Source organism: Bos taurus, chromosome 28 (genome assembly GCF_002263795.3).
Source record: "Bos taurus isolate L1 Dominette 01449 registration number 42190680 breed Hereford chromosome 28, ARS-UCD2.0, whole genome shotgun sequence".
Taxonomy (NCBI): Eukaryota; Metazoa; Chordata; class Mammalia; order Artiodactyla; family Bovidae; genus Bos; species Bos taurus.
The window spans coordinates 16,522,439-16,541,054 of NC_037355.1; the positions used below are offsets into that span (position 1 = coordinate 16,522,439).

The following is an 18,616-nucleotide window of genomic DNA, read 5'->3' on the forward strand; positions in this document are numbered from 1 at the left end:
CCTGGGAGTGGAATAGCTATATCAAAGGATATGTTCATTCACCGACTGTCCTTCACAAGGATTGTTCTAATTTCCACTTCCACCAGTGATGTAGGAGAAGGCCTTTATCCCCACACCCCCACCAATACAGTCTCCTATCAAAATTTGATTTCTGCCAATGGGCTAGATGCAAAATGGCATTTTCTGATAGCTACATCTATCAGATAGTAAAGTACATCTCTCCAATTGTGAGTGATGTTGAATTCCATGTCACATGTTTTAAGACTTACTTGGGTTTTCTTTGCTGGGAAGAGTTGGTTCATATCATTTGTCTATTTTTAAAATTAATTTTATTAAAGTACAGTTGATTTACAATGTTGTGTTAGTTTCTGGTGTACAGTGAAGTGATTCCGTTATACATATGTATATATATACACATTCTTTTTCAGATTCTTTTCCATTATAAGTTATAACCAGATATTGAATATAGTTCTCTCTGCTATACATTAGGTCCTGGTTGCTTCTCTATTTTATATATAGTATTGTGTATCTGTTAATCACGAACTCCTAATTTATCCCTCGCCACCTTTCCCCTTTGGTAACCATAAGTTGGTTTTCTAGGTCTGTGAGTACATTTTTGTTTTGTAAACCAGTTCACTTAAAAAAATGAATGTATCACTTAAAAAAATTCCACATATAAGTGATATCATAAGATATTTGTCTTTCTGACTTATTTCACTTAGTATGATAATCTCTAGGCCCATCCATGTTGCTGCAAATCACTGCCTATTTTTTAATTGGGTCATTGGTTTTCTCCTTATTGATTTTTAGAAATTCATTATATGTTTAGAAAAATGAGCATGCTATCTATTACAAATATTTCTTCCTTCCAGTTTTGTCGTTTGTCTTTGATTTTTTTCTTTTTCTGCACAATGTTGTGGCTTCTGTGTTTCATGTGTGCATAAATGCAAAGGTATTCTGCACTCTGAGATTATTGAATAGTTCTCTCATGGTTTCTTATGTCACTTATAATACACTATTCTTTTTTATATTTAAATTTTTGTACCTCTTTGAATTTTTCTGGGTGTAAAGTGTGCGGTATGGGATCCAACTTTCTTTTTAGATGGCCATCCAGCTAGCCTAAAGTCTTTAATTGAGTAACCTACCTTTTCTCTGTGGATTTGCGATATTGTTCTTTAAGATATACTAAATTTATCACATACTAAATTCCCATGTATTCTTAGGTCTCTTCTGGACTTTCTATTCTTTTTCATTGGTCTCTCAATCTGTTCATGTATCAGCACTATATATTTTTAATCACTATAGTTTTATTTTTTATTTATTTATTTTTGGGGGTACCAAATTACTTTATTTGAAGGAATGGTGCTAAAGAAAGAACTTAAGTAGATGTTTTGGTACAACTTATAGAAAAGGTGAAGGTAACCCAAATATGCACGCACTGCCTTGGTGCCCAGGAATGTCACCCCTGTGGCTATGGGAAGGCAGCCTGAGGCTTAGCTCTCATGTGTCCAAGGGTGTGCTTGTCAAAGAGGTACTCTGCTATGCCAGACCCAGGGGCCCACATCTTGCACAATGTGATTATGTGGTTACCCAATTCTTTGTGGCTTCTACCTGCTCATTCAGGTAATAAGTCTCAGTGAAATTACACAGCTGGGGGTCATTTTTTTCAGTGGCCAGTTTGTGCAGTTCCAGTAGTGACTGATTCACACTTCTTTCCAAGCACAGCGCACATTCCGTTGCATTCAGCCCATTCTCCCAGTCATGGCGGTCTGGTTTCTTGATATCCTGAAGGAAGATTCGGCCACCTCGTTGGTTCTGCAGCTTCATCGGTTTCTCAGTATGTTCCCTCTCCTCATGAGATTGGTGAAGAAAGTATTTGGCAAAGTTCTTCAAAGCCACATCATCGTGGTCAAAATAGTATGACGTGGGCAGGCAGACACAGGAGGTGTAGAGCTCCAGGTTGATCTGGCAGCTGATGGAGGCCTCCAAGTGCTGGTGGTGTTCTAGCGCACCTGCAAGGGGGATGCGGTTGTCAGGGCGGGTGGCTGAGAAGAGGCGGCGGTGGCCGGCGGCGCTGCGCGTTGCTGGAGTGGCCGCAGGCACCGTGGGCGGTGGGAGGGCCCTGTCAGGCGGTGAGGAGGGCTGGCTCTGAGTGGCCGGCAGGGGCGGGGGATGAGCAGCCGCTTGGGTTCAAGCACTGTTGAAGCAACAACCTGGCGACTCTCCGCGAAGCCTATCACTATAGTTTTATAACATGCTTTAATTTCTGCTTTGGAGGAAATTTGGTAATTATTATTTTTTTTCACACAGAACTGGAAAAAGCCAGTTTTTGTTCCAATCCCAAAGAAGGGCAATGTCAAAGAACGTTCAAACTATTATACAATTGCACTCATTTTACATGGTAGCAAGATAATGCTCAAAATCCTGCAAGCTAGGCTTCAGCAGTATGTGAACTCAATGGACATAAATTTGAACAAACGCCGGGAGATAGTGGAGGACAGAGAAGCCTGTCTTGCTGCAGTTCCATACGGCCTCAAAGATTTGGACACAACTTAGCGACCGAACAACAACAACAATAGTATCATGAAACAGAAAATGCTTATTAGTATATGTGTTTTTTCTGGGCTTATTTCTGTGTCTACACCCTTCTCCACATAGACCTTGATACTGACATTTGCCTCCATACTTGTGTAGACTGCTACACTCTACAGATTGTCACACTGATGTGCATATAGGATCACAGCTGATATATAACTTGGTGTTTTGCTTTTTTAACACTATATCATGTCTTTTTTTGTATATTTTACAAAGCTTCCAGTAATAATTTTTTTATTGTATATTATTTGCTATATTTATTTTTTAAAAGTCAAGAATTATGCAAGCAGGTTTTTAATCTCCATTGACACTAGTTTGGGTGGAGAAATAAAGTTTGGAGGGTTATTATTTATACATTTCATCTAAATACTAAACAAGCTAAATGAACAATCTGTTAGTTGCTGAAAGCTTAGAATTAGAAAGAATGAGAGCTCGTTTAGAATCACTGTTTCTCGTCTCTTTTTTGGGAAAAGATTTGAGTATTTTTCAGAGTTATTACTGAGTAGCTTGTGTAATACTGTTTGCATGAGAGAGTCCAACAAAAAGGCAAAGCAAGAGTTATGTCCTTCTTTTCCTTTCCAGAACACAGCATGTTTATCCTTTCTATGGGGTAAATTTGAGTAGTTCCCGTAGAGCAAAACAACCTGGAACTCTAGAGTGATTTCAGCCAACTAGTAAATAAAAAGCAAACAACATAAATCAATAAATACTTGTGGGAGAATGAACTAGATCACTTCTGTCATCCCACCACTTTTTGCTGTGTCTCTGGCAGTTGACCACAAGATGTCACTATGGCATCTTTAATCCTAATAATCCTGTAGCTGGCTGGGGGTGGGAAAAGAACAAGGAAGAAAATCTTACAGTTCTATGCAAAATGGAATTTTCTTTTTTTCTGGCTGCCTGCCAGGCTAATAAAAAAAAATTTTTTTTAAACCAACACATGAATTGAAAAGGCTTTCAAGAAACATCTGCACAGTGAAACTGTTAACTCCAAAGAAGTCCAACATTTTATTTATACTGTATAAATTAAAATGGAAAATAAAACCCATTTGGGCCAATGTGCAAAATCTCCAAAGCAAGAGAAAAGTACTTCTGAAGTCAATCCATTTTCGAAACGATGGCATTAAATATGGAGGATGTAATAGTCTAAAACAACTGAAATTCTGCCCAGTGAAGCTTTAAATAACCAGTTTCTCAAAACAAATATTGTTAATTAACCAAATTTCCCTCCATGAACTCAGATTTTAGAGGAAAGAAACAAATCATTTAAAACAAATGCAATCTCTCATGTTTCTTGGGTGAAATGATTTTCAGAAATGGCTAGCACAGACTGTAGCATCCCCTCCATAGGACACATCTACAGGTCAGCGGAGAAGAGCCACTGCTTTGGATCATGATTCTGAAGAACGGAAAATTATATTTAAAAAAAAAATCCTGTTTATTTATTTATAGAAAGCGAGAAAGTGCTTTTAAAAACCAGCTGTACACAGAACACATCTTGTATTTGAACAGCCATCTTTTAGGTGGTCTGCCCAGCTCCCCACCTGTATATGGGCATCCATACTGTACCCTATACCCCACAGTCATGGTGTGACTGGCGTGTTCTGTGACCCACCCAGTGTTCTCACCAGTGCTAGCAGCCTGACCAATATTCCTTTCTTAGGAATTTGGGATTAAGTCAGTTGACTCTCTTTCCTAATGACTGGACAATGACAGACAAACTCTGGAAATGTTGGTCACCATATTTTCCATCTTGCCAGCCAGGAAGCAAAATCAGAAGTCTACAGAGAGAGAGAGGATGATGAAGGGGATCCTGAGGACCACTGATAGAGAGGAAGCCTTGGTGGCATCCAGGTTTCCAGTAGGTTTCCAGTTCCATCTTGTCCTTGAGTCCAGAGTCCACTCTTTTTGTTTGTTTTTAATGAGAGAACACCCTGCATCTTCATAGTAAATAATCATTTTGTTCAAAACACTCTTATGACTCTTCAGGATAATCTGGAGCTCAAGTCATTGTAATTCTTTCTCTTTGCACTCCAATCCTTCTCTGCCCTCCAGCTGTCTTCTGCCCCCCATCATTTATCCAGACATTTAGGTTATGGGATATTTTATTTGGTCACTTGAAGCAACACTTTTGGCTTGTGGAGGGACAGTGAGAGTAACCTAGACAGGCCTCAGGGAATACTTTGAAACATCAGTCTGCACAATCTTTGGGTGAACTGGATCTATGAATTAGGATTCTACAATAGAACTTCCCAAAATTTGTCCCTTAGAACATTAATCATGAAAATGTTAAGAATACAAATAAAGTATTCCATGGTAAAATAAGTCTGTGAAAAAAGCAAAATACATCTCCCTCTTGCATGTGCACAAGAGGGGACTAAAGATCCTCTTGATGAAAGTGAAAGAGGAGAGTGAAAAGTTGGCTTAAAACTCAATATTCAAAAAACTAAGATCATGGCATCCGGTCCCATCACTTCATGGCAAATAGATGGGAAAACAATGGAAACAGTGACAGACTTTATTTTCTTGGGCTCCAAAGTCACTGCAGGTGGTGACTGTAGCCATGAAATTAAAAGACGCTTGCTCCTTGGAAGAAAAGCTATGACCAACCTAGACAGCATATTAAAAAGCAGAGACATTACTTTGCCAACAAAGGTATGTCTAGTCAAAGCTATGGTTTTTCCAGTAGTAATGTATGGATGTGAGAGTTGGACTCTCACATATAAAGAAAGCTGAGTGACAAAGAATTGATGCTTTTGAACTGTGGCATTGTAGAGTCCCATGGATTGCAAGGAGATCCAACCAGTCCATCCTAAAGGAAATCAGTCCTGAATAGTCATTGGAAGGACTGATGCTGAAGCTGAAACTCCAATATTTTGGCCACCTGATATGAAGAACTGACTCACTGGAAAATACCCTGATGCTGGGAAAGATTGAAGGTGGGAGGAGAAGGGATTGACAGAGGATGAGATGGTTGGATGGCATCCCTGACTTGATGGACATGAGTTTGAGCAAGCTCCAGGAGTTGGTGATGGACAGGGAGGCCTGGCGTGCTGCAGTCCATGGTGTCACAAAGAGATGGACACGACTGAGAGACTGAACATTGCATGTGCATGTGTACTCAGTCACTCGGTCGTATCCTACTCTTTGTGACACCATGGACTGTAGCCCGCCAGGCCCTTGTGTCCATGGAGTTTTCCAGGCAAGAATACTGGAGTGGGTTGCCATTGCCTACTCTAGGGTATCTTCCTGACCCAGGGATAGTCTTACATTTCATGTTAATATATTAAAGGCTCTGATAAGTCCTGCAGTCAAAAAGGGATCAAAATTTGTTTAGCCTAGGATTTTCAAAGTTTATGTCCTAATATTAACAGATTTCTTTGGGGAGAGGAGTTAATCCTTATTGGCAACATTTTAAATGTTACTTAAAAATGTCTGTTCATTTCTGCTTTACAGCCAAACTGAATTTGAGGTGGGCTGACCTTGGGAATTTTGATAGGAAAGACCCTGGAAAATCCTCATTTCCTTACCTCCTACCTCACAGCCCTTTATTAGTCAGGTAGTTAGTGAGAAGGCTAAGAAATGGCCTAGATATCCAGCGCTGTGGGAGAGACTGCCTATGGCCTCTCTTGACATTTCCTAGAGCCCTGACTTTATGCCCTCATTTGGTCTTTTTCAAAATATAGCACACACTGACAAAAGTGCGTAAGTTACAAGTGTACAGTGATCAACTTTTCCAAACAGTTTCACACACTATTGTAGCCAGCACCAGGGCAAGAAACGACATTACAGGCTCCCAGAAGCCCTCTCACGCTCTTTTAGTCACTTTGCCACACAAGGGTAGCCACTCTGACTTAATGCCTTTTCTTTCCGCATAAATGGATATATCCTGGAGAATAAGGACCGACCCTAGATCTCCTGGTATCACTGCAGTCTAGAATAGGACTTAGGATAGTTGATTGGGTTTAACTGTAAAGCAGGAACTATAAAAGCACAAGGTGCCCTCAGACTCCTGGACAGGGTGGTGGAGGGGCCCTGGGGTCAGACTGCCTGGGTTCAAACCTGTCTGCGACTCCTACTTGTCTGACCAGGGCCATCACTTAAGTCTCCAGGAACCTCAATTTCCTGCCTTGCGAAGGGACTGGGTGGGTCCTGAATGTCATCAACAAGTATTCTTATGAGAAGGACAGAGAGAAACTTAAAGATGGCCTTGAAGATTGGATGATAGAGTCGCAAGCTAAGACCTGCCACCAGCCACCAGAGACTGTAAGAAAAAGAGCTGATTGTCCCATACAACCCCTGGAAGGGAGTGTGGCCTTTGCCAAAACCTTGACTTTGGCTCAGTGAAATTGATTTTAGACTTCTGGCCTCCAGAAAGGTAAACGAATAATTTTCTATTGCCTTAGGCTACCAAGTTTGTGGTGATTCGTTAGGTCAGTCATCGGAATCTAATATACGTATCCTGTGACTGGTGTTGGGGAAACAGCAAGAAAGAAAAAGCAGCCTTTGTAGAGGTTACATTCTACCTTGGAACACAGATTGTGAACAGATACATGGATGAACAATCTAATGTCAGGGTTCTGCTGGCTCTACACTAAAGCCATTGGTGGGAGCCCATGCAACCTGGGAGAAAAACAAGTTGGGCAAGGTGTGCAGGACTCTGCAGGCCCTAAATGATAAGGAGATAAGGGCTCTGTATTTTCTTCTAAGTATGGCTTTGGAGATTCTCCGTGCATGTGGGAAGCCAGTGGGGCTCCTCTTCAAATTGTCCTGGGAAAGGCTAGGGACAGCAGTCAGTCTGCTGTTCCTGTCCTGGGTTACCCCTTTAATTTGCTGTGCCCTCAGGACATTTCTTTAACCTCTCTAGATTTTAACATCCTCAACTAAGGTTGAATTAACTAATTTATAAGGCTCTTCCTCTTAAAACAAGAAACCAAGTCTCATGACTCTTGTCTGAACAGGGAAGCCACGGTCAGAAACACAAAGGCTCCTCCTGCCGTGACTATCCTCCTCGGGGCCACTAGAGGGAGTCCGGCGAGGCAACCTGTGCAGAATTGAATTAAGAAAAGACGGAGGGTGTGTTGTTTTAAAAAGAAAAAAATCCTCTGCTCATTCCCAGAATCTGCTTCTAATTATCCGTTGGGCTAGACTCTTAACCACACACGTTTCAGCCAATCCTAGACGGCCTAGACTCCTTTTCAACCCTAAGAGCAGTCAAGCCACAAGAGATGCACTTTCAGACCAGAGGAGTGGAACGAAGATTCACGGATTCCCTCGTCCCACCCACTGGCCCTGCTGTCCAGAGCCGCTGAGGATTAAGTTCCCTCCCAGCTGTACGAACTCCTGATGGCCGAAGCTAACATGGGACTCAATCGCCTTTCTAGTTTATTTCAAGAGTAATTTTCTAATTACTCTTTACTCTTCATTTTGTGTTAAAGGCTGGCAAACGATCCTCTTTCCCTCCACATCAAAGTAGGAGAAAAATGATTTGCAGTTCATGTAATGAAAACCTCAATTTCTGGTATCCAAAGGCCCTTTTAAGAAAAAATGACAAAAGGAGGTAAATTTGGGAGGTACTTTTAGCACACATTGTGAAAGCAAATTAAGGATATAATAATCATTAAGAGGCTTTTTGATTTTTGTTGTTTTTTAAAAAGTTTTTATGGAATATATTCGATTTGCAATGTTTTAATTTCTGCTGAATAGCAAAATGACTCAGTTATATATATATATATATATTCATTTTCATATTATTTCCATTACAGTTTATCACAGGATATTGAATATAGTTTCCTGTGCTATACAGTATGACCTTGTTGTTTATCCATCCCATATATACTAGTTTGCATCTGCTAATCCCAAACTCCCATCCCTCCTTCCCCTAACTCCCACCCCCTATAGCTACTGCAAGTCTGTTCTCTGTATCTGTAAGATTTTCCTTCATATAATCCTTCTTACATCTAAATCCAGAAACTAAAAAAGTGGAGTATCTAGAAAATGATCCACTCGTGTATTTGTTGAGTAAACCTTTTCCGTTAACTCCTTGTTTTGACATAATTTGGACTAACAGAAAAGTTGAACTAAAGCTGGACCATAAAGAAGGCTGTTCAGTTCAGTTCAGTTCGGTTGCTCAGTCGTGTCTGACTCTTTTGCGACCCCATGAATCGCAGCACGCCAGGCCTCCCTGTCCATCACAAACTCCTGGAGTTCACTCAGACTCAAGTCCATCGAGTCAGTGATGCCATCCAGCCATCTCATCCTCTGTCGTCCCTTCTCCTCCTGCCCTCAATCTCTCCCAGCATCAGAGTCTTTTCCAATGAGTCAACTCTCGCATGAGGTGGCCAAAGTACTGGAGTTTCAGCTTCAGCATCATTCCGTCCAAAGAAATCCCAGGGCTGATCTCCTTCAGAATGGACTGGTTGGATCTCCTTGCAGTCCAAGGGACTCTCAAGAGTCTTCTCCAACACCACAGTTCAAAAGCATCAATTCTTCGGCGCTCAGCCTTCTTCACAGTCCAACTCTCACATCCATACATGACCACAGGAAAAACCATAGCCTTGACTAGACAGACCTTTGTTGGCAAAGTAATGTTTCTGCTTTGCAATATGCTATCTAGGTTGGACATAACTTTCCTTCCACGGAGTAAGCGTCTTTTAATTTCGTGGCTGCAGTCACCATCTGCAGTGATTTGGAGCCCAGAAAAATAAAGTCTGACACTGTTTCCACTGTTTCCCCATCTATTTCCCACGAAGTGATGGGACCCGATGCCATGATCTTCGTTTTCTGAATGTTGAGCTTTAAGCCCACTTTTTCACTCTCCACTTTCACTTTCATCAAGAGACTTTTTAGTTTCTCTTTACTTTCTGCCATAAGGGTGATGTCATCTGTATATCTGAGGTTATTGATATTTCTCCCAGCAATCTTGATTCCAGCTTGTGTTTCTTCCAGTCTAGCACCAAAGAATTGATGCTTTTGAACTGTGGTGTTGGAGAAGACTCTTGAGAGTCCCTTGGACAACAAGGAGGTCAAACCAGTCAATCCTAAGGAAATCAGTCCTGAATATTTATTGGAAGCATGCTGAAGCTCTAATACTTTGGCCACCTGATGTGAAGAACTCATTGGAAAAGACCCTGATGCTGGGAAAGATTGAAGGCAGGAGGAGAAAGGGACAACTGAGAGAGGATGGTTGGATGGCATCACCCACTCAATGGACTTGAGTTTGAGCAAGCTGCTGGAGATGATGAAGGACAGGGAAGTCTGGCATGCTATAGTCCATGGGCTTGCAGAGTCAGACACGACTGAGTGACTGAACGACAACCATGTGTGTGTTAGTTGCTCAGTTGTGTCTGACTCTTTACACCCCCATGGACTATATATAGTCCGCCAGGCTCCTCTGTCCATGGGATTCTCCAGGCAAGAATACTGGAGTGGGTTGCCAGTTTCTTCTCCAGGGGATCTTCCTGACCCAGGGATCGAACCAGGGTCTTCCACATTGGCAGGCAGATTCTTTACCATCTGAGCCACTAGATGACAAAAATAGGCAAGGAATTTCTGAACTTCCTTTTCCCAAATTCCAAATATTGTTTTACCACGTTTGCTCTTTTCTCTTCACCCTCTCATATTGTTCTCTGAACCATCTGAGTCAATAACAGAAATGATACCTTTCCCCCTTTAACTGTGTATTTCCTAAAAACAAGAACATTCTCTGACATAATCGCTGTGCAATGAGCTAGATCAAGAAATTACATTGACTATTATTTTCTTATCTACAGACTTTGTTCAGATTTTTCCCAATTGCCATTAATATTACCAGCAGATTTAGATGGTATTCTGTTGTCATACCTCTTTAGGTTAGTTTTAACCGAAACCATTTCTTGGTTTTGCTTTGTTGTTGTTAGCTTTGTGTTTTTATATTGACATATTTAAAAAAATACAAGTAAAATATTTGGTAGAATGTCAATGCTTGGGTCTGTCTGATGTTACTTTATGATTAGATTCAGGATGTGCATTTTTGTTAAGAATACCATAGAAATGATGTTGTGTCTTTCTCAGTACATTACATGGAAAGCACGTGATGTTGATTTGTCCCATCACTGCGGTGTTAACTTCGATAACTTAAGATAATAGTAAACATAGTGTGAAAACTATAAAATATATATTAACACGTATAATATAGAAGTATAATATCTCAGTGAAAAAGAATATGTAAGCAAAATATAGTTTAGTATAATATAATAGGAAATGTGCTAGGCTCATGGTTCTTAACCTTCTGGTCTCATCTCAGAAATAGTTTATACTCTTAAAATTTATTGAGAGTCTCAAAGAGCTTTTGTTTATTTCATTATGTCTATCAATACTTACTGTAGTAGAAATTAAAACAGAAATTTAAAAAATATTGACTTATCATTTTAAAAATAATAATAATGAACCCATTACATGGAAACATGAATAATATGTATTTTATGAAAAATAACTATATTTTCCCAAGCATAAAAATAAATAGAGTGTCACTCTTATACATTTTTTGCAAAACCTCTTTAATGTTCTGGCTTAATAGAGAGCAGCTGAATTTTCATATCTCCTTGCAAAATGGATTCAATTTTTTACAGGATGTTTTTTGCTTAAAGTTATATGAAGAAAAGAAAAACATATATACACAGTTGGGAAAGGAAGGAGTATCTTAGTAGCCTTTTCAGTTGATTTTGGATAATCTTTTGATACTATAACTAAAACTCAATGAGTATAATTTCTTTAAAGGCATTTGCAGTATGAAACTTGAAACCATATCAGTGAACATTTTGTTCTCTGTTAGGTTAAAATTCTGGTTTATATTGTACTTTGATTGGATCTGTTACCCATGCATGATTTTGTTAACATTATATGCTGGTCATTTGGAAAATATTGGCACCCTGAGCTATACCTGTCTTCCTAATGTTGCTACTTCTTTATATAACAACCAAAAAATTTTCACATTTGTTAATATCCCCCCTAACTTCTTCTGAAAAGTGTTTAGATATTGAGAAGCTGTGAAGTTCACAGTGGTAGATACAAATTTTCCAAAATTTGAGTCTTCATTTGAAAGCTCAAATTTTAATTATTGGCAATAAACATTGCAAGTTGTTTTCTCTGAAATGACAGGTTTACTTTGTTTATTTGACAAAAGTGTCCATTGAAGTCTCAGTTCTGAATGGCCATGGTTTGTCAGTTGTTATTTCTAGTCAAATGGTGTTACATGAAAAAAAGCCACTAGCTCAGTTCACAGCTCAGACAATTGCACAAATGCCTTTTTGGGACAGCACTTGAACGCTGATGTGCAGCAGAAGTGCTTTATGCACATCACCACTTACAACAAAACATTAAAAAGATGGTCATTAAAGGGTCAAGATTTAATGAAATTAAATGCATTTTAATGCTTAAGGACTTTTAAAGTGAAACTTCTCTTTTTGTAAAAAAGCCAACAGTGCATGGCATTGATGATTACAAGGACTACCAGTGTGGTATAGTAATACTATACTATATGCAGCTACTATGTTGATTTATGCTAAGGTGCCAGCAGTTTTACACACCATTGCTTTCATGATTTGTGCAAATGTCAGCCTATGAAAAAGGCAAATGACATCTTAATATTATTATAAAAACATTTTGAACTGAACTGAAAGGTGTCTCGGGAATTCTGTGTCTAGAGATCACATTTTGAGAAGACCATGAACATAAACATCTATATAATATATTAATACATATTCTGTCCTCCATGATCTTAAGCTCTAGCTGGGCCAACTGAGCAGCTCACAAAAAGCAGGATGAGGGAAGCATCTATAGGTAGACATAAGTTATTGGCAATATTTTAGTTCTTGTTTTTGGTCATGTGTGTGTGGAATTTGGGCTATATTATAAATCTGTGCTGTCTAATATGGTAGCCACTGGCCATGTATAACTACTGATCATCTGAAATATGACTAGAAACAATTAATATATGCTCTAAATGTAAAAATACAAACCAAGTTTTGAAGGCTTCATGTGGGGAAAAAAACAAATGTAAATATCTCATTAGTAATGTATGCATTGATTATTTGTTGGAGTGATAATCTTTTGGCTGTATTAGGTTAAACAAATTTATTATTAAAATTAATTTCAGTTGTTACTTTATGCTTTTTTAAAATAGAGCTACTAGAAAATTTAAAGCTACATATGTATCTTCCATTATATTTATACTAGGTGGTATGGTTACAAAATAAGTAAAGAGAAAAAACAAAACACATGTTGGACTTCCCTGGTGGTCCAGTATTGAGACTCTGGGCTTCCACTACAGGGGGCATGAGCTAGATCCCTGGTCCAAGAGCTAAGATCTCATACGCTAATGCTGCTGTTGCTGCTAAGTCGCTTCAGTCGTGTCCGACTCTGTGAGACCCCATAGACAACAGCCCACCAGGCTCCCCCGTCCCTGGGATTCTCCAGGCAAGAACACTGGAGTGGGTTGCCATTTCCATTTCCAATGCATGAAACTGAAAAGTGAAAGGGAAGTCACTCAGTCGTGTCGACTCTTCGCGACCCATGGACTGCAGCCCACCAGGCTCCTCTGTCCATGGGATTTTCCCAGACAAGAGTACTGGGAAGTGGGGTGCCATCACCTTCTCCGCATATGCTATGCAGTGTGGCCAAAAATAAAATAAATTAGAACATGATGATAAAACAGGGTTAAGTACAAAACCAGCAATGATAATGCATTACAAACCAAGGATTATTTTTCAACCATTACTGTGCCTATGAAGTCAAGGGCAAAGAACTTTAAATAGTGTGGTGAAGATTATTTAAGTCATTTCATAAAGACTCAGGTAGCTGAGAGAGGCACAGTGAAGGGGCAACTAACCAGTCTTAGAGAGATTACAGAAAGACCTCTTCCCAGACAAAGGGTTGTCTCCCTTGTAACTAAAGAAAATTAGAAAATTTTCAGGTGAATTAGGTGTAAGTAGTGAGGAAGCAAAAGGGTACTCCAGGGAGAAGGAACAGAATTTGCAGAGACTCAGAGCTTTTGCTCAGAGCACAGCTGAAAAACTCCAGAATTTATAGGGGCTATTTGTAATACTGTTACATCACCACCTGCAGTTATTTACATAAAAATTCTGTTTTCCCTGAGGTATGTGTATATAAAAGAGAAGATTTATTTGACTTTCCTGCATTTTTTCTCAAAAGTATCATGAATTTTTAAATTATATATTTTAAAAACCTGGGAAACATCCCAGGCTCATGCTAAGAGATACTTTGGAATTACTGTTTAGTTTTATAGACACACATGGGGTTTTGCTTATCCACATCTTGCCAAAATTGTGACCTTCACGTTCAGGATAGTAAAAACCTGACTCCATATACATGGAGCTGCACATGGCTCTCAGCAAGAGGAAGAGTAAAAAAAATAAGAAGTCCACAAAGACATAAAAATCATATTGTGCAATGACATCACATCAATATTATGGTTAATGTTAAATTGAGCAGTGGGATCCCGGTGTCAGAACTTGGAAAAGTAGCCAACTTGCAGCCCAATTGCTATTCCATCAGTTGAGAGACCAGGCCCAGGCAAAAGGTGGAGACAGGATTTCTTTATTTATTAACTTTTTATTTTGTATTTATGTATAGCTGTTAACAAACAGTATTATGATAGTTTCAGGTGAACGGTGCCAAAAGGACTCAGCCATACATATGCCTGTATTCGTTTCCCCACACGCTACTCCCAGCAATGCTGCCACGTAACACTGAGCAGAGTTTCACGCACCCTTTAGTAGGCCCTTTGTGTACATGTCCATCCTAAATTCCTTATCCTTTCTCTCCATCCTCCCCCAACCACCCACCCTGGTAATCATAAGTTCGGTCTCTAAGTCTGTGAGTCTTTCTGTTTTGAGTAAGTTCATTTTTATCATGTCTTTTTAGATTTCCTCAAAGAAGGGATGTCATGCAATATTTCTCCTTCTCAGTCTTACTTCACCCAGTATGACAGTCTCTAGGCTTATCCATGTTGCTGTAAGTGGCATTATTTCACTCTTTTTAATGGCCAAATAACATTCCATTGTATATGTGTACACATCTTCTTTATCCATTCCTCTGTAGAAGGACAAGGGGATTTAGGTTACTTCCATGTCTTGGCTATGGTAAACAGTGTTGCGGTGAACATCGGGGTGCATGTATCCTTTCGGAACATGTTTGTCTATAGATATTTGCCCAGGAGTGGATTGCAGGGTCATATGGAAGTTCTACTGTTAGATTTTTTTTTTAATTTTATTTAATTTTAAACTTTACATAAGTATTAGTTTTGCCAAATATCAAAATGAATCCACCAAGGTATACATGTGAGAAACTCATGCTGTTCCATTAGTGGTTGTACCAATTTACATTTCCACCAACAGTGTGGAGAATTCCCTTCTCTCCACACCCTCTCCAGTGTTTATTGTTTGTGAATTTTTGATGATAGCCATTCTGGCTAGTGTGAGGTGATATCTCATTGCATTTTTGATTTGTATTTCTGTAATAATTAGCAATGTTGAACATCTTTTCATGTGTCTCTTTGGAGACAGGATTTAAATGGCCTTCTAACTTGACCTCTCCCTTCCCCCTCCTTAGATGAAAATCATGTCTGAAGTCCTCAATCTTTCAAAAAACTGGAGACTAAGACATCTTCAGTATGAAAAAAGCATAGTCAAACCCTAAACCAATGACCTGAGCTCCCCAATTTAACTTCGTAATCATCTCACTCTGGCATTACCCAGAAACACGATCCTAATCCTCTGTGCTTGCTTGTTTGTGGTTCACCAGAGTACAGACTTTTTGAGAACTGGGGCCTCATCTGCCTTGTTGGCATCACTGAGAATGATAATGTGACCACTTAACCCAGATGCTCTTGGTTCCCCAGGAGGCTGAAGAGGTCAAGATTTAGTAATCGACCTTCAGTAGTTAAGCCACCAACAACACTGGAAGAGCAGAAGCTGGGAATAAAAGTCATTCCCCATCTCTCCCAGCCTCTCCAACCCTCTGCTTCACAATCACTTCCATGGATGCAGTGCCTCCTCTGTGCTAAGCTGGGGGCTTCACAAATATCATTTTTAGTTCTCCCAACAACCCTACAAGATGCAGACATTGTTATGGTCTCTGTTTTACAAGTGAAGAAACTGAGGCCACTTGCTCAAGTCCATGCTGTTGGTAATAATCCGCTTAGCTGGGATTTGAACTCTGCTCTAATTTCACTCCCGAGTCTGGCCTTCCTCTTCCATCCCCATGTAATTTGGTCTCTAGTTCTGGAATGCCAGCAGCTGGAGGAGAAGAATCAGTGTCTTTGAGGGCACCTGGAAGAAAGTAGAAGTGAAGAGCAAGTGTAATCAGGGCCTTTAACACTTTCTGAACACATATCATGAGCCTGCCTTACATCAGACATGTTACTGGTATATCTCAATTACTGATGGGTATGATTTTTATGGAGAAAGAAGTCTCAGCCTTGGTGAAGTCATAACTTTTGTAATTTTGTTCCAGGCTTTAGAACTAGTGAGTGGTGGAGCCAGAGTTCAGACTCTCATGAATCTGAGGTTCATACTCCTTAAAAAAAAAACAAAACAAAAACTAACAATGTATTTTTTTTTGAATAGGCATTGAATCCATGAGCCTCAAAAAGTCAGAAGAACATTCAAAGATCTACACTTAAAAAGTTTCTCCTATCTATGGCTTAAAGCTCAACATTCAGAAAACGAAGATCATGGCATCTGGTCCCATCACTTCATGGAAATAGATGGGGAAACAGTGGAAACAGTGTCAGATTTTTATTTTTGGGGGCTCCAAAATCACTGCAGATGGTGACTACAGCCACAAAATTAAAGACGCTTACTCCTTGGAAGAAAAGTTATGACCAACCTAGATAGCATTTTGAAAGCAGAGACATTACTTTGCCAACAAAGGTCCGTCTAGTCAAGGCTATGGTTTTTCCAGTGGTCATATGGATGTGAGAGTTGGACTGTGAAGAAAGCTGAGCGCTGAAGAATTGATGCTTTTGAACTGTGGTGTTGGAGAAGACTCTCGAGAGTCCCTTGGACTGCAAGGAGATCCAACCAGTCCATTCTAAAGGAGATCAGCCCTGGGATTTCTTTGGAAGGAATGATGCTGAAGCTGAAACTGCAGTCCTTGGGCCACCTCATGCGAAGAACTGACTCATTGGAAAAGACTCTGATGCTGGGAGGGATTGGGGGCAGGAAGAGAAGGGGACGACAGAGGATGAGATGGCTGGATGGCATCACTGACTCGATGGACTTGAGTCTGAGTGAACTCCGGGAGTTGGTGATGGACAGGGAGGCCTGGCGTGCTGCAATTCATGGGGTCGGACACGACTGAGCGACTGAACTGAACTGAACTGATCTATGTCTAACACCACTCCCCTTCCTCCCATAAGTATCTTTCTGATGCTGCTCTGTGCAAAGAAAAGCAAATGCAAATAGGGCCTCTTATATTCTCTCATTTCTTTATCATATGCTAAATGTAGCATATTATACACCTCCAAACTTTGCTGTTTTCACTTAATGGAATAATAAAAGTAACTAACACTTATATGGTTCTTCTCTGCTGTGTGCCAGGCCCAGTTCTAAGCATTTGTGCATATTAACTCATTTAATACTCTCACCAACTCTATGAGATAAGTATTATTATTATTTGTTTGATAGATGATTATGTCAAGGCACAGAGAGGTTAAGTGACTTGCCCAAGATCACACAGATAGAAAGAGGTAGAGACAGGCTTCTGACTTAGGTAGTCTGGCTCCAGAGTCTGTGCTCTTAACCTCTCTCCAAGCTGCCTTACTCATATATATATATATATATAAAAAACTTATTTATTGTGCATTATGAATATATAATATAGATCACATATTATAAAAAATCAATTCACTTTCGTATAATATGAATTATGTATCTTCTGTATAGTGTTAAATATCTACTATATCAGTATGTAGAGGACTTTCTCACTTCTGAAACATCTATATAATATTCCATTATGTTCATGTCATTATTTAATCAGTCTTTTACTAATGGATATTTTGGTTATTTCTAAATCTTTTGCTATAGTAAGAATAATAATATAGACTAGAATAATATATACTTATATATAACATATCATAATATAATTAAATTATACTTATATTAACATACCAATAGATACTTATATATAACATACCATAATATAATACACCGTTGTCATATATAATTATAACAAAATAATAAATACTATAGTAAATATCAATAATGTCAATAATAATAGTATCAATTAAAAGAGTGTAATAATATATATTTACATTATTATGATCCTTATTTAAAATATACCATTATACTATAATATATGATTATAATGAATAACATAATAATATAAATGCTAGAATAAGGATTGGGCACATATTAATTTCCTATGTGTGCAGATCTATCTGTGGGATACATTCCCAGAAATGGATTACTGAATTGAAGGCTATATGCATTTTTTACTTTGCAGCTAGTGCCAGAATGCCTTCCAAGGAACTTGGACCCCTTACCATCCCCACCAGCTATGTGCCAAGTGCCTGTTTCACTACGGTGGCACTCAGCGTGCTGTCAATAGAGCCACCTTAACCACTGCACCATACTGTCTCCAAGGACAAATTACTTTGGAAGCTTGAGTCCAAGAAAACTAAGTCACAAACGAAAAGGTCAGAAAGGTTGAGATTGACATATGCACACTGCTATATATAAAATATATATATAAAATAGATAACTAATGAGAACCTACTGTATAGCACAGTGAATACTTCTCAATATTCTGCAGTGACCTATATGGGAAAGAATCTTAGAAAGAGTGGATACATGTATGTATATAAACTGATTCCCTTGCTGTACAGCAGAAACTAACACACCATTGTTAAACAACTATACTCCAATAAAAATTAAAGAAAAGAAAGGGTCAGAAAGTTAACCTGAGTCAAATGTCTGACAAGAAGTACTAAAATAAGAAGCAAAAACGGAAGGTATTTGAT

At 39.1% G+C, this 18,616-nt stretch overlaps 1 protein-coding gene and 1 pseudogene across 1 annotated transcript in view; one reads left to right on the forward strand and one right to left on the reverse strand.

Annotated features, from left to right (window-relative positions):
• Window positions 1-17,125, forward strand: part of CDK1 (cyclin dependent kinase 1) — a 51,413-nt gene extending 34,288 nt beyond the window's left edge. The window contains exon 8 of the mRNA XM_010820501.4: window positions 16,221-17,125. Within this exon, the coding sequence (XP_010818803.1) occupies window positions 16,221-16,235 (15 nt within the window). The 3' untranslated portion in view covers window positions 16,236-17,125. The remainder of the gene's footprint in view (window positions 1-16,220) is intronic.
• On the reverse strand, window positions 1,317-15,583 carry LOC512594 (ferritin heavy chain-like; annotated as a pseudogene).
• Window positions 17,126-18,616: the final 1,491 nt, after the last annotated feature.